The following is a 13,419-nucleotide window of genomic DNA, read 5'->3' on the forward strand; positions in this document are numbered from 1 at the left end:
GACTTGGATCAAATGAAAGCTGCAGGGGCAACTCTAGGCCTTGGCACAGGTTTCCTGACCCCACATTTAATGCTCATTACTCCTTACAGCCTACCAGTCAGTACATTTTAAATGTTATCAAGACTAATAAAAATGTTGCTTATAAAGCAGGGGTTAGCAAATTATGGCCTGAGGGTCAAATCTGGCCCATCCTCTAGCTTTGTAAATAAAGTTTTATTGGAACACAGCCATGCACATTTGCTGACATGTTATCTGTGGCTGCTTTCCCACTATAGTGGCAGAACTGAGTAAGTACAACAAGAAATGTATGGCCTGCAAAGCCTAAAATATTTACTATCTGGCCTTCACAGAAACTTGGCCAATGGAAGATCAAAGAAAGGAAGAGGAAAATGCTCCTTTATTAAAATACCTGGCTTACTATAAATCTTCATGTTTAGTGAAGATCTCTTCAAGGAAATAATGACTATAGTACCCTAGGGTATATGTAACCTTAAGAATAGTCACAACTACTAAGTGTGAGACTGTGGTCTGCAGTGGTCCCTGACCTGAAGGGCCTTTCAGACACAATTGAGGCACATGAAGGGCCACAGACAACTGAAACGTGAGCCAGTTTTATAAGACGGTTTTCTTACAAAGAGACAACTGGTTTAAGAAAAATGGGCTTATAGCTGCTTAAAATTAAACAGTGGCATTCAGTTAGGAAGAGCTTTGAGCTTCAACTCTCAGTGTTTCCATAATACCACACCTACCAGAGTGTATTATAATAACCTGTTTATGTGCTTGCCTCCCCTATCCGCACATCTAGGCTGTAGCCATACAGAGAAGGGGACCGTGTCTCTTTCTCATTTTTGTATTCCAAGTACCTTAGCCTGATCTACCACAGGGGATCAATGTCTATTGTTGAATCCATGAGTGGAGCTCTCTGATGCTCTCTCTAAAGAAAATCAACATAATTTACATTGTTATTTGACAATCTAGCAGAGTGAATAATTTTGCACAAGTTTGCCTTCAGGTGGTAGATTTATTCAGTGATATTAGGGTATGCCAATCCCTAAAAGACAACTCGATTTGCACACATTGTCAGAAATCACTCAAGTGAATTATATTTAGCTTGGTGCTTGTCCCTTTCCAGATCTAATATCTTCTAATATGGTAAAGTTTTTAAAACAACAAAAGTGGACCTCACTGATTGGTTTTTTGTTTATGATTAGAGCTGATTCTGGCTAAAGATAAGGAGAGTGTTCCCTGAAGTGTTAAAGTGAAAAGTAAAACTCCTTCCCCCCCCCCCCACCCCCAAGAGAGAACAAAGCTAATAATAGTTCCTCTAGGAGGAAAATGGATCTTCTCTAACTGGTCACGTTTTTATCTGCTGGTGTGTGTGTGTGTGTGTGTGTGTGTGTGTGTGTGTGTGTGTGTGTTTTAACTCTAGCAGCACTGATGGAGCCACTCTAAAGCCAAGACAGTTTTAAACATTTGATTTGATTATCATCCAAAGCTTAGAATGCATATCTGAGACCAGGCTGTAGATTACAAATGATACACGTCTACCTAATTCAGTAAGACGTGTCCTAGCAGGGCATCTCGTGCATGTGCTTCCTGCAATGTCTTACCAACCTCTTCCATATAAATAGTTAATATGACTCATATCACAGGGATCGTTTGTTACATTCCTGTTTTGCCAGTTAGGTTGGTTCCACAGCTAAAGGCTTGGCACGGAAGTACAGAAACTCCAGACAACGGGTGGGTAGCCATACAACAGCTGCATCTGAGGGCATTTCGGAATATGCACAGATGTCTTTGGGCTGGCAGTGTAGTTTTGAGCCCACGAAGTGCTGAGGAAGCATTTTAAACACCACCTCGTTGTTGGGCCAACAGCACCCAAGTTGTCAGCAGTATTCAATACTTGTTAAAATAATTAATTTTGTAATTTTATTCTCCTGTCCTTTGTTTCCAACTCAAAATTACCAAAAACAAAGTATTACCACGTAAGTAGAGTACTGAATGAAGGAGGATGGTGGCAGTAGGAAGTCACACCATTGTTTCCTATAAGTTTTCTGGAAGGCAGAAAAGCTTTGCTCTCTTAATAGTCGGTTCAGGCAAACATGGCCTTCCTACTCACCTTCTGATTCACCCTCGGGTATTTATAGCAGCAAGGCATTAGTTCTTGAGCTACTTAAGGAGGCCTGCTGGGTGAGTAAAGAATTTTGCAAGCAATTAGTGTGACAAACAAAATTCTGCCTGGTGATACCAAGCCCAAGCCTATGCAGAAGTACCCTTCAGCAGGGCTTGGATTATTGGGATCACCTTGCAAATGTCTCTTTTTGGAGAAAAACAAGCAGCACCATAAAGTTTAACTTGCATCTTTATAGACTGACTCCTGAGGAATAAATGGTCAAGCTCAGGACTCCAAACAAGTTCTAGCAAGGATTAGACCAGTCATATGTAAGAGCCTCTGGTTATTTTATAAGCAGAGATGCAGGAAAACTGTTTCCGATCTCATCTTCCTTAGTTATGTTCATCTGCCTGCCTCAGGAAACAGCACAGAAGGAGCTCATCTGTTCTTAAACCCCCGAACTACAACTGTTTGCACACAGCCCCTCCCTAGTCTAAGCGTGGTTTTGCAAGACAGATGATTGATGTCAATAGATGGCACCTCACATATAATGAACTCATTCTTCCTTAAAGAAAGGTGCCTTTTAAAGATCTGGCCATGGGGGGAAAAAAGAGGCGAGGCAATCACAGTATAAACATTCTTTCTTTATCCAGGCCATTATTGCCTTACTGTTCAGGGTACTAAGAAGTTAATGGCCCCGGACACCTTATCAGAATACAACAGTCTGCCTAGCTAACTTTTGACACCACGTAAGCTTTAGTTGCTAGGGCTTTTAACTGAGAAGAAAATAATATGCTGGAGAATATGCAGTGCTCTACTGGCCTCCTTCCTAAAGAAGCAACTTCTAGGCAGACAGAAGCCCAACAGAAAGAGGCAACCACATGCATGCAATTTCCCACCACATTCTGTCAAGATGACTCAGTTTCCAGCCATTCTGCCACTGCTGACTTCCTACCCTTTTTTGCAGGGGCAGATAACCAAATTAACTTGGGTGGAAAATGTAATGACTAGAACAAAACCTCCAGTTCTAACCAAATTAAATCACAGTGGTGATTTTTTGTAAAAAGCCAACCATAACATTATTTTAGTGAGAAATAATAATTACTTGTCAACTAACACACTTGCATTCACAGGCTCTAGGACTATTTTTGTATTTTTAAAAATGAACATTGGTTATCACCAATATTCTGAGATTAATTTTACCTTACATGGAATTTGTAGTTATCCTGTAAATTTCTGACTATAAATTTTCTCATAATTTCTCTTGATTCAGCTGTTCCATTTCAGAATAATATATATGTATTTCCGACTTATGCAAAGAGCTCAAAGCAGAGCTGAAGTCTGTGAATCTGTTAATTCATACTTTTTTGGAGTGCAAGCAGATGCAGTTTTCTTAAAAATAAATCCCTTTTGAGGCACCTCGGTGGCTCCGTCGGTTAAGCGGCTGACTCTTAATTTCGGCTCAAGTCAGGATCTCACAGATGGTGAGATTGAACCCTGAGTCCGGCTCTTCGCTGACAACTCAGAGCCTGCTTACAATTCTCTCTCTCCCTGTCTCTCCCCACCATTACCCTTAATAATTTGGACTTTCCACAGAATTAACCATTTCTATATACATGTTATTCTACTGACCTTAAGTGCAGAAGGAAGTATACATATACCCAAAATCACCCTGGTGGCACTCTCTCATCAGACAATAGGGAAATAAGAAAAGTTGTTTAGGGAAACATTTCCTAAATCTCCCAAATCCTGACTATATGCTTTCATTTAGCAAATATTTTGTCTTAGAATAGTTTTTTTTATTTACAGAAAAGTTGCAACGATAATACGGAGAATTCTTATATACCCAGTTTCCCTCTTATGAACACCTTACATTATTTATAATTAATTAACAGATACTGAGACATTATTATTAGCTAAAATCCATACTGTATTCAGATTTCCTTAGTTTTTACCTAATGTCCCTTTTCTATACCAGGATCTCATCCAAAATGCTATATTAATGTTTAATTGTCATGTTTCCTTAGGTTCCTCTTGGCTGTGCCAGTTTCTTAGACTTTCCTTGTTTTTGATGACCTTAACAGTTTTTTTATTTAATTTTTTTACGTTTATTTATTGTTGAGAGAAAGAGAGAGTGCTAGTGGGGTAGGGGCAGAGAGAGAGAGGGAGACAGAATCCAAAGCAGGCTCCAGGCTCTAAGCTGTCAGCACAGAACCTGATGTGGGGCTCAAACTCACAAGCTGTGAGATCATGACCTGAGCCGAAGTCAGACGCTTAACCGACTGAACCACCCAGGTACCCCTGATGACCTTAATAGTTTTAAGGAGTACTGGTAAGGTATCTTATACAACGTCCCTCAATTTGGATTTATCTGAGGTTTTTCTCATGGATAGACTCACATTATGGGTTTGGGGAACCAAAGATTGTGGAGATAAGTGCCATTTTCATCACATCACGTGAAGGGTATATACTATTAACATGATATATCACTGTTGATTTTAACCTTGATCATTGGGCTATGTGTTTGCCAGGCTTCTCCACTCTGGACTTACTTCTTTTTCCCCCTTCCCATATTATACTACTGGAAGAATGTCATTATGTGCAACCCACAATTAAGGAGTGAGGAATTATGTTGAATTATTTGGAAATCTTCTGCACAGATTTGTCTATTCGTCATTTATTTATTTACTTATTCAATCATGTATTTATATCAGTACAGATATTTACTTTATAGTTTGGGTTATAATCTAATCCTACTTGGTTTTGTTGCTCAAATTATTCCAGCTTGGGCCATTGGGTGATCTTTCAGTTGGTTCTGGAGTCTCTGTGACATACTCCTACCATTGTGGATGTTTTGAGCACTTTTTTACTTTTTGCACTACAAGCTACTTTAAGCTCCATCTTGTATACTTCCCGCCAGTCCTAGAATCAGTCATTTCTCCAAGGAATCTTGTTCTTTTTATTGAAGAATAATATTAGAAACCAAAACTAGCCACTGGGTGTATATGTTTTTAAATACCTATTACTGGGGCTACACATGACACGTTTTGAGAGCGTTAAAATTGATGGAGGGAGAGAAATGGAAAACTTTCACCTCTACACTTATACTTCAATAGAAAAATTTAGGTAGATTTTCACTTTGAATATTGATTATAATCCAGAAAGGAATGTTATGATCTTCAATTTTAATGCGGTTAAATCAATGTGTCTGAAAAGGTGGCAAAGTCTAAAATAACTTCTTAATTATATGTTGTTTTTGAGGTTTCTATTTTTTCAGCAAGAGTGCTATTTTAATCTTTTAAAACAGGGTATGTATTCTCAATGCTTTAACAGCAAAATTAAGTATATATATAGCTAATAACCTATGTGTATGATGTTGACATGAATAAAGACATGAGACCAGAAGTTACCTGGCCATATTATTCCAGCTTCAATAAGCCATACACAGAAGGGGCTTGATTAAGATTGTTCCTGATGGCTGAGGTCACACTTCAAAATGCCCTACCTCTTGTTTTCCCTCTGGGGTTACAGGAAGGAGACAGGTGATGGAAACAGGAAACATTTGGACATTAGTGGCAACCGGATACAAAGGTATCAAACCACACTCAGCCTGGGCCTCCTCCTAGGAACAGATGTCATCAGTCCAGATCATAGGACAACTACCTGAGGATGATCAAGTAGGATAAGCATCTGTTCTATTCGAACTTCAGTACCAGGGCCTCCAAAGACTCTTCCCTACATCTCTGAGATCTCAACAAACTGTGCAAACAAAGAAGGAAGGCAGCTGGACTCCTGGGGGAGGAAAAGTATTCTCACCCAAACGAGACTAGTTATGTAAGGAAATATTTGGAATGCCATGTACACCTATGATTAGGCTTAAAACATTCGCCTTCATTTTCAACTGTGCACCTGCATCTTAAGCCAACAGAAGCTAGAAGTCTATTAATGCACTTCAGCAATGAAAACAAGTCACGGGCAAGCTTCTGCCCAAATTCTGTCACTTAGTCTTGTTTTCCCATATAATATTTTCCTTCAGTGTAGTTACAGCTGGGACTATAAACAGCATATGTGATGAGACTAGTGGTTATCAGTCAGCTGTAAGAGTGAAAAGATCCACAGGTAGGAAAAAATTCTGATAGAGCAGAGTTCAGGAGTTTTGCCTCTATCCCAGTGCTGGTCCAAGAGTCCTGGATGAAGAGCCTAGTTTTGAATCCTGATTTTGCTGTTACCTAGTTCAGCATGTGCAAGTTACTGTACACTTTGGAGCCTCCAAATTAACCATATATTGAATGGCTGCATCAATTGAATGGTTGGGTATTACTACTATGAGTCTATAATCTAGCACACTTTATTTCATGGGCAGGACTGAGAAGAGTAGCTTTAAAATGATCCAAATCAACAGAGTCAAGAAAACAACCAGAGTTCAGGCTATCGTGTGGTACTTTTTAAATTGGCCCTCGTGATGGCTGGGTTACAAAGAAGGTGCTGCGACTTGAAACCCAGACCTGAAATGAGGAAGGAGGAAGGGGTCTGGACAAGACGAGAGCTGTCACCTTCTGAAGTGTTACAGAACAGCTGTTAGGTCTATGAGGACGCAATAAACAGTGCGTAGGAGTCTTTGCTCCTTTGTTTCTTAACCCTAATCTCCACAAGCACACTCACGGAAGAGTCATAGAAGGCTGAAGACATTTGTTTATGGCAGGTGGTTATTTTGGTAGGTGTTACTGCCCCCCCAAAAAGAGGAAAACTGGCGACAGAGAAATAAAAACCAAGGCCCAGGAGTTACTGTTTCAGGAGCTTCCAGGTAGAAGAGCAGGATTCTAATTCGTGACTCTGAAACCGAGCTTCTTTAACAGGTGAAGCATGTACTCCCTCCACCCCAGTGCAGATTACATGCTCACAGATATCAGAATTCCTGTCTTGTCCCTCACAGCCCCACTTTTTCCCTTTAAGAAAGAGATATGCACAGAGAAGAAACCAAACGAGCTTCTGCTCTCAAAATGATCTATAGTTACTAGCGTTTACCCAAGAATTTCTATGTCAAATGATTTAAAAACCAGAGGAAGCCTTAAAAAAAAAAAAAAAAAAAAAAAAAAAAAGCCCAGAGGTTTAAGTGTATGAGAATGGCATTTCCTGCCAGAAGGGTTTCCTGTTTCAGGCAACCACAGCAACCACGTGGTGAAGCATCCACTGTGCAGCCGCAGTCTGTGTTCCACACACCACTTCTCTGTTCTACTCACCCTTCCTCCCCGACAAATGTGACGTACAGCTTATTTCTCTGTAAGTCTTTTCTGGAGTAGCCCATGATTTGATTAAAAGCATCTTCCAGTAAGTGATCTCTTCTGATAATTAACCTGTCCATAAAGAGACAATTTGAAAAACAGATTATTTCCTAATCCTTATCTTTCCAGAACCGGACACTTTTGATTCAATTCCCACTTGCCATAATTAACTAGGTGAAAATTGCGGTGACTTCCTACATTGTCGTCTGCAATAATACACATTTGGCTTTTGCTCTTAACAGTAGAAGTCAAAATACACAAGCAAATGGTTACCTAAGTGGAGCACTCCACCTACAACATATGAAAACGGCTCATGAGTCCTTTCTGAGTGGCCAAATCAATTTACCCCAGAAGGAAGATGATTGTAAAACAACACAGACCCAAAGCTTTTGTTAATAAAGAAAGGACAGCCCTATGAGGTCATGTTTTCAGTGAGAATGTACCTAGACAAGGAATTCAATTACTAAGTATGCAGGGAAAGACTTATCAGAACCAGAAGGAAAAAAAACAAAAAACAAAACAAAACCCTCCACGCTCTCCAAAGAAGACACATTTATGACTATGCTTAATTTAATTCTCAAATTAAGTGAATCTGAGGTTCCCCGAGTGACAGATACAAATGAACGATACTCATAGCCGACAGTCTACTTGTGATGATGGTAATAAAAGTCATCCTGAAGGTATCAGTTTGCAGTTAGTACAGACAGTCCTAGAAAGGGAAATAACAGGCTGAATGCAGGGAAGCCTGAGCTCAAGCACTTCTTAAGTGAAGCGTGAGAAAGGGGAATCTCAAGCTGATGTACTTTGAGGGTGAGAAAGTAGGACCTGTGAATATACTGGAGTGAATATACTGCCTCTCTGTGGGGCAGTGAGCTGGGGAGTTGGGGGTGGCTCCTGCATCTCCTCCCAGGCACCCAGCATCACGGGTGTGGCAGTGGGGACCCTTCCTCCTCTGCCCTCTCTCAGGTGGCACAGTGATCTCCAGTGGGTACGCGGGGCAGCAGTGGAAGAGAGGATGAAGGCAGTAGGGATAAGTAGGGAATGAAAATAATTCTAGGCCAAACAGTGTGATGATGTTTAATTTCCTCATTTAAAGGTGGGTAAAGAAAGGCAGAAACAACATTCATGACATATTTCATTGGACAAGTGACATTTATTTCACAGAACAAAACAAAGCTGAGCAGTGTTCCTACAGTCAGGTCAGGTCAGGAGACTGACACAGGACACTGTGACAGCCTTAGGGCTGTCAAATGTACTACAAGCAAAAACAAAGAGGTACTTTTCAGGAGAAATAAATCAGCTTTTTATTTTGCCTATATTTTTACATGGAACGAGGTGTTTGTTTTAAAACCTTAAGCAGAATGGTGTTTAATTCCAGAACTTTGTTTTCGATGATCCTGTAATTCACACATCATTACCAAAATGATTACACTGACTAAAAAAAAGACTGGTCATCTGAAATCACAATCAATTTCCTACATTCCCAACTGCATCCCATCCCTTCACCATCACCCAAGCCTGTGGTTTGTATCACTTTGACTTACTTTAATTTCCCTGGGCCTTGTCCATATCCTTTAGTCTCTAACTTCCTGTAAAAGTTCCTTAGTTTGGCTTCAAAGTCTCGCTTGTAAGGGGCAGGAGCCCGGGCATTGGCACGCTGAGTACCTAGAGCAAACCATAAAAAGAGAAGGGTCCCGGTTTGTGCAATGTCCTGATGTATCACATCACCATGTAAAAACACTGCCAGGGGGATGAGAACACAGTCAACAAGTTAAAGGAGGCAATTCTTTCAGTGGCTTTGCTTTTCACCTCTTCAAGCTGGAGGCTCTAACAGAGCTGAAGTAAAGTCTTAAGATATTTCTAGGCGGCTTTTTGGTTGAGAATAACAATTCTGTTTGCATAGTTACAATGTGTGACCATGTGTGTGTCAAATATGTTTCCCTCTTCAGTCCAAACTAATATGAGTCAAGCAGAGTTACTCATGTCTGATGGTAACTGTTCAGGGTGGAATATCTGCTTGCTGCTGAGATGATATCATGGCAATTACACAGGAAGTTACAATGTGAAAGTATGTGGTATATAAAGCAAGAACAGCGAGTTTCCAGACTTGCCCTATGAAAAATGTACAAAATGTCTTCTAGATAGGCACTATAACCGAAAATTACTTTAGACTTATAATTAACATACATTTTATACTGCAGGGTAAAATACTCTTGATATAAACACAGAATTCAGACATAACTGCAGAGTCACCATGTTTCCTGGCAAAGCAAAGAATAAATAATAATGCTATTTGTTACACTCCTAATACGTGCCAAGTGCTATGATCATCCACATCCGGGTGCCTCAGTGGCTCAGTTGGTTAAGCATCCGACTGGATTTCAGCTCAGGTCACAATCTCAAAGTTCGTGAGACTGAGCCCGTGTCGGGCTCTGTGCTATCAGAGCCTGCCTGGGATTTTCTCTCTCCCTCTCTCTCTCTGCCCCTCCCCCATGCGTGGGCTCAATCCCTCCCTCCCTCTCTCTCTCTCTCAAAATAAATAAATAAACATTAAGAAAAATAAAGATGTTTCATATGTCATCCAATGGTAAGTCTCATTAATAAAATATGAGTAACACAGCGTGTTCCTCTTTTCGTAGAAAAATCTAGCTTTGTGCCACAGAGTGACTAACCAACAAGCTGGGACACAAAATTGATGATAAATATGGGAATCAGACGCAGAGCCATGACAAAAAACGCTGAACCTTTCCATGAACTATTTCACAACACAACGAAAGGAACCAGAAAACAAAAATTGTGGAGTCTTGTGCAATGACATGCCATACAAACTCATTAAATATTTCTTTAATGAGTCAACTAAGTGATTACTATCCATCGCTAATACTATGTTAAGTTCAGCAACGTATGTACAGATGAGGAAGGTGGGGTTGCTGAAGCAGATATTTTGGTTAGGAAGACAGAAATAAAACACATCAGTTAGATAAATAATTAAGTCCTAAACCATGTGGTCAACAAACTATAAAGCATAGGAGACAAAACTACAGCCTTGGGGCTGTACTCAGCCCTAATGATCTATTTTGCTTGGCATATAATTGTTTTTAAAGATTTAAATTAACTACCAACATTTAAATATTAGGAGATTTCAAGTAAAAAAAAAATAGAATAAAACAGCTTTTCTCTTGAAAATTATTGGGGAACTCTTTCAACAACTGGCCTGCATTTTCCTTCGGGCCAAGGTGGCCAGCTGCTCCATTAAATGAAGACTGTGCCACAGCCGTTCAATGATCTTGATTGCCTGGCTCCCCCCAGTATTTGCATTTGGGATCAGTGTTACAGAAAAGTGATAGTAAAGGAGGGTAAGCAGAGATCAAGATGAAAAGATCACCAAAAGGAGGCTTTATTGGAGCCAGGCCTCGTAAACAGAGGAGAATCTATATCTTACGCTGGGGCAGGGCAGCGAGAGCTGGGAGAAGCCCCGCATGCACGTTTGAAAGACGATTGAGGAGACCCTACTAACTCAGAGCACAGGGGCGTGTGCGGAGTAACTGGGACATTTAATCAGATAGTTGGAGCCAAATTATGTGAGGAAATTTTTAAAAACCTAGCTGAGGGGTTTGGGCAGGATGCAGTGAGCAGTGGGAGGACTTTAGAGATTTCTGAGCTAGGGAGGAACATAACACATGGTGTATTTTTTTTTTTTTAACGTTTATGTATTTATTATGAGCGAGTGGGGGAGGGGCAGAGAGAGAGGGAGAGAGAGAATCCCAAGCAGGCTCAGTGCCGTCAGCGCAGAGCCCCACGTGGGGCTCAATCTCACGAACGATGAGGTCGTGACCTGAGCCAAAGTCAAGAGTTGGACGCTTAACTGACTGAGGCACCCAGGCGCCCCAACACATGGTGGTTTTTCAGCAACGGTTTTCAGAATGTGTTGAGTGGATTCAGGGTGGGAAGGAGGGGAGGAATCCAAAGGGAGGGGACCCAGTTAGGACTCACTGCAGCCATGGAGGCCTGAGGGCAGTGTGGTGACTCACTGAAACGTTTACAGTGTAAAATAAGAATTGCCAACAGATAGTAAGGAAGAAAAATAGGAAGCTCTGATGGTAACACGATGAAGTTTTTAAACAATAACAGTAACTGTCGTTTGTTAAGTGCCTGCTATGCATTAGAAACCACACACTTTACAGAGAGGATCTTGGGAAACACAAATTTATGAAGCAGACATTATTATTATCGCCATCATCACCACTTTGTAACTAAGGAAACTGAAGTCATATGCCAGTGAATGGTAGGTTTGGGATTTGAGCCAGGTCCATCTGACGCTAAAAGAAGTGTGGAAAATGCTAGTAGACAGAGGCACATGAAGCTTTATACATGTTGTGCTGGAGACGAGAGCTGTTCAGGGTGGGTATCCTCCATAGGCACTTGAAAATGCAGTACTGGAGTTCCGGCGGGAGACCAGGCCCACACCGGTGCATTAAATGAGTTCGTGTACATAAGGCACTTTCTGAGGTTCCTTTGCGTAGGTGTTAGCTGTTACTGATATTATCTGCATAGAAGTAAATACTAAAGACATGGGGAAATGTGTTAGGGTGTTAAGAATGGATTTTTAAAAAATATTTTATTCTTAAGTAATCTCTATACCCAACATGGGACTCCTACCTACAACTCTGAGAACAAGAGTCACATGCTCCACCGACTTAGCCAGCCAGGCATCCCAAAAATGGATTAAAAAAAAAAATTTTTTTAACGTTTATTTATTTTTGAGACAGAGAGAGACAGAGCATGAATGGGGGCAGGGTCAGAGAGAGAGAGGGAGACACAGAATCCGAAACAGGCTCCAGGCTCCGTGCTGTCAGCACAGAGCCCGACGCGGGGCTTGAACTCACAGACAGCGAGATCACGACCTGAGCCGAAGTCGGACACTCAACCAACTGAGACACCCAGGCGCCCCAAGAATGGATTTTTAATAGAATTGGCTATCGATCAATGATTTGTCCAGAGGTCCGTTGGCATGTTTATGAATCTTTTAGCCAAAGAGCTAAGAACTGTGTCATAAAGGAAACAAACTTGACCTTAAAAGCTCAAGGATACAGGTGAGACTCCTCGGCAGTGCTTCTCAATCCTGACTGCATGTTGGAATCACTCAAGAAGCTTTAAAAAATCCCAATGTTCAGGCCACACCCAAGGCACGTTACATCAGAATCTGTGCGGCAGGACCCAGGCATAAGTGTTTTATGCAGATTCCAATTGTGCAGCCAAGGTTGAGACCCATTATCCCCTACAGGAAGGTCAAATGTAACCAATGAAACATCTGGGCAACATCCAGAGACCAACACAGAGGCAGTGCTTCCTGTGTATCTGAAAGGCACCGTTTGCAACATGAAGGAACATGATCTCCACCACCTTAAGGCTGCTCTCTTGCATGGCTGGGGGACAGGGCAGTGTAGCACAGGGCCATTCAGGGATGGCATCATAAGGCTGTTGGTGCTGCAGTCTGAGAAACTGTAAGCTAGTAAACCCAGACAGCTCAGAAAGCAGCCGTCATGAATCAGCTTTCAAGAACACAATCATTAATAGGGAAGAGGAAAAAGAAAAACAAAAGACTGAATAAAAATCTTTCAGGACTCAAAAGAAACATGATTCTAAAGTTGGTTGCTTAAAATAAAAGCACACATACTATTGCTGTATAATTTGAGACGTTTAAAAGGATGTGGGAAATGCCATAATGCATTCCATCAATATCAATATGGACACTTAATAAAAATTAGCTCTGACTCCACTTATGCTCAGGTAAAGAGATTCAATTACAGAGACCCTGGAGACAGAAACTGTTAAATGCAAAAATTCTTTTGCTTAATAGTTCTATTATGAAAAAAAATCATTTACACATTACTTCATGGTTTAAAAATTACAATAAATTATGCTCCTGGCCCTTGTCAAGTTCTTAATGCAAGTCAGGTGTCACTGCCAAGAAATTCCAGGGCAGGAACGATGTTACTTCCACTTTAGGAATAAAAAATGATC

General features: G+C 40.9%; 1 protein-coding gene across 8 annotated transcripts in view; it reads right to left on the reverse strand.

The window, feature by feature from the left end:
- HECW2 (HECT, C2 and WW domain containing E3 ubiquitin protein ligase 2) overlaps positions 1 to 13,419 on the reverse strand; it is a 321,128-nt gene that overhangs the window by 30,034 nt on the left and 277,675 nt on the right. For all 8 annotated transcript variants that reach the window (XM_042949536.1, XM_042949537.1, XM_042949535.1 and 5 more), the window contains 2 exons: positions 8,940 to 9,060; positions 7,354 to 7,467 (listed from right to left, as the gene is read on the reverse strand). In XM_042949536.1, the coding sequence (XP_042805470.1) occupies positions 7,354 to 7,467; positions 8,940 to 9,060 (235 nt within the window). The remainder of the gene's footprint in view (positions 1 to 7,353; positions 7,468 to 8,939; positions 9,061 to 13,419) is intronic.

Source organism: Panthera leo, chromosome C1 (assembly GCF_018350215.1).
Source record: "Panthera leo isolate Ple1 chromosome C1, P.leo_Ple1_pat1.1, whole genome shotgun sequence".
Taxonomy (NCBI): domain Eukaryota; kingdom Metazoa; phylum Chordata; class Mammalia; order Carnivora; family Felidae; genus Panthera; species Panthera leo.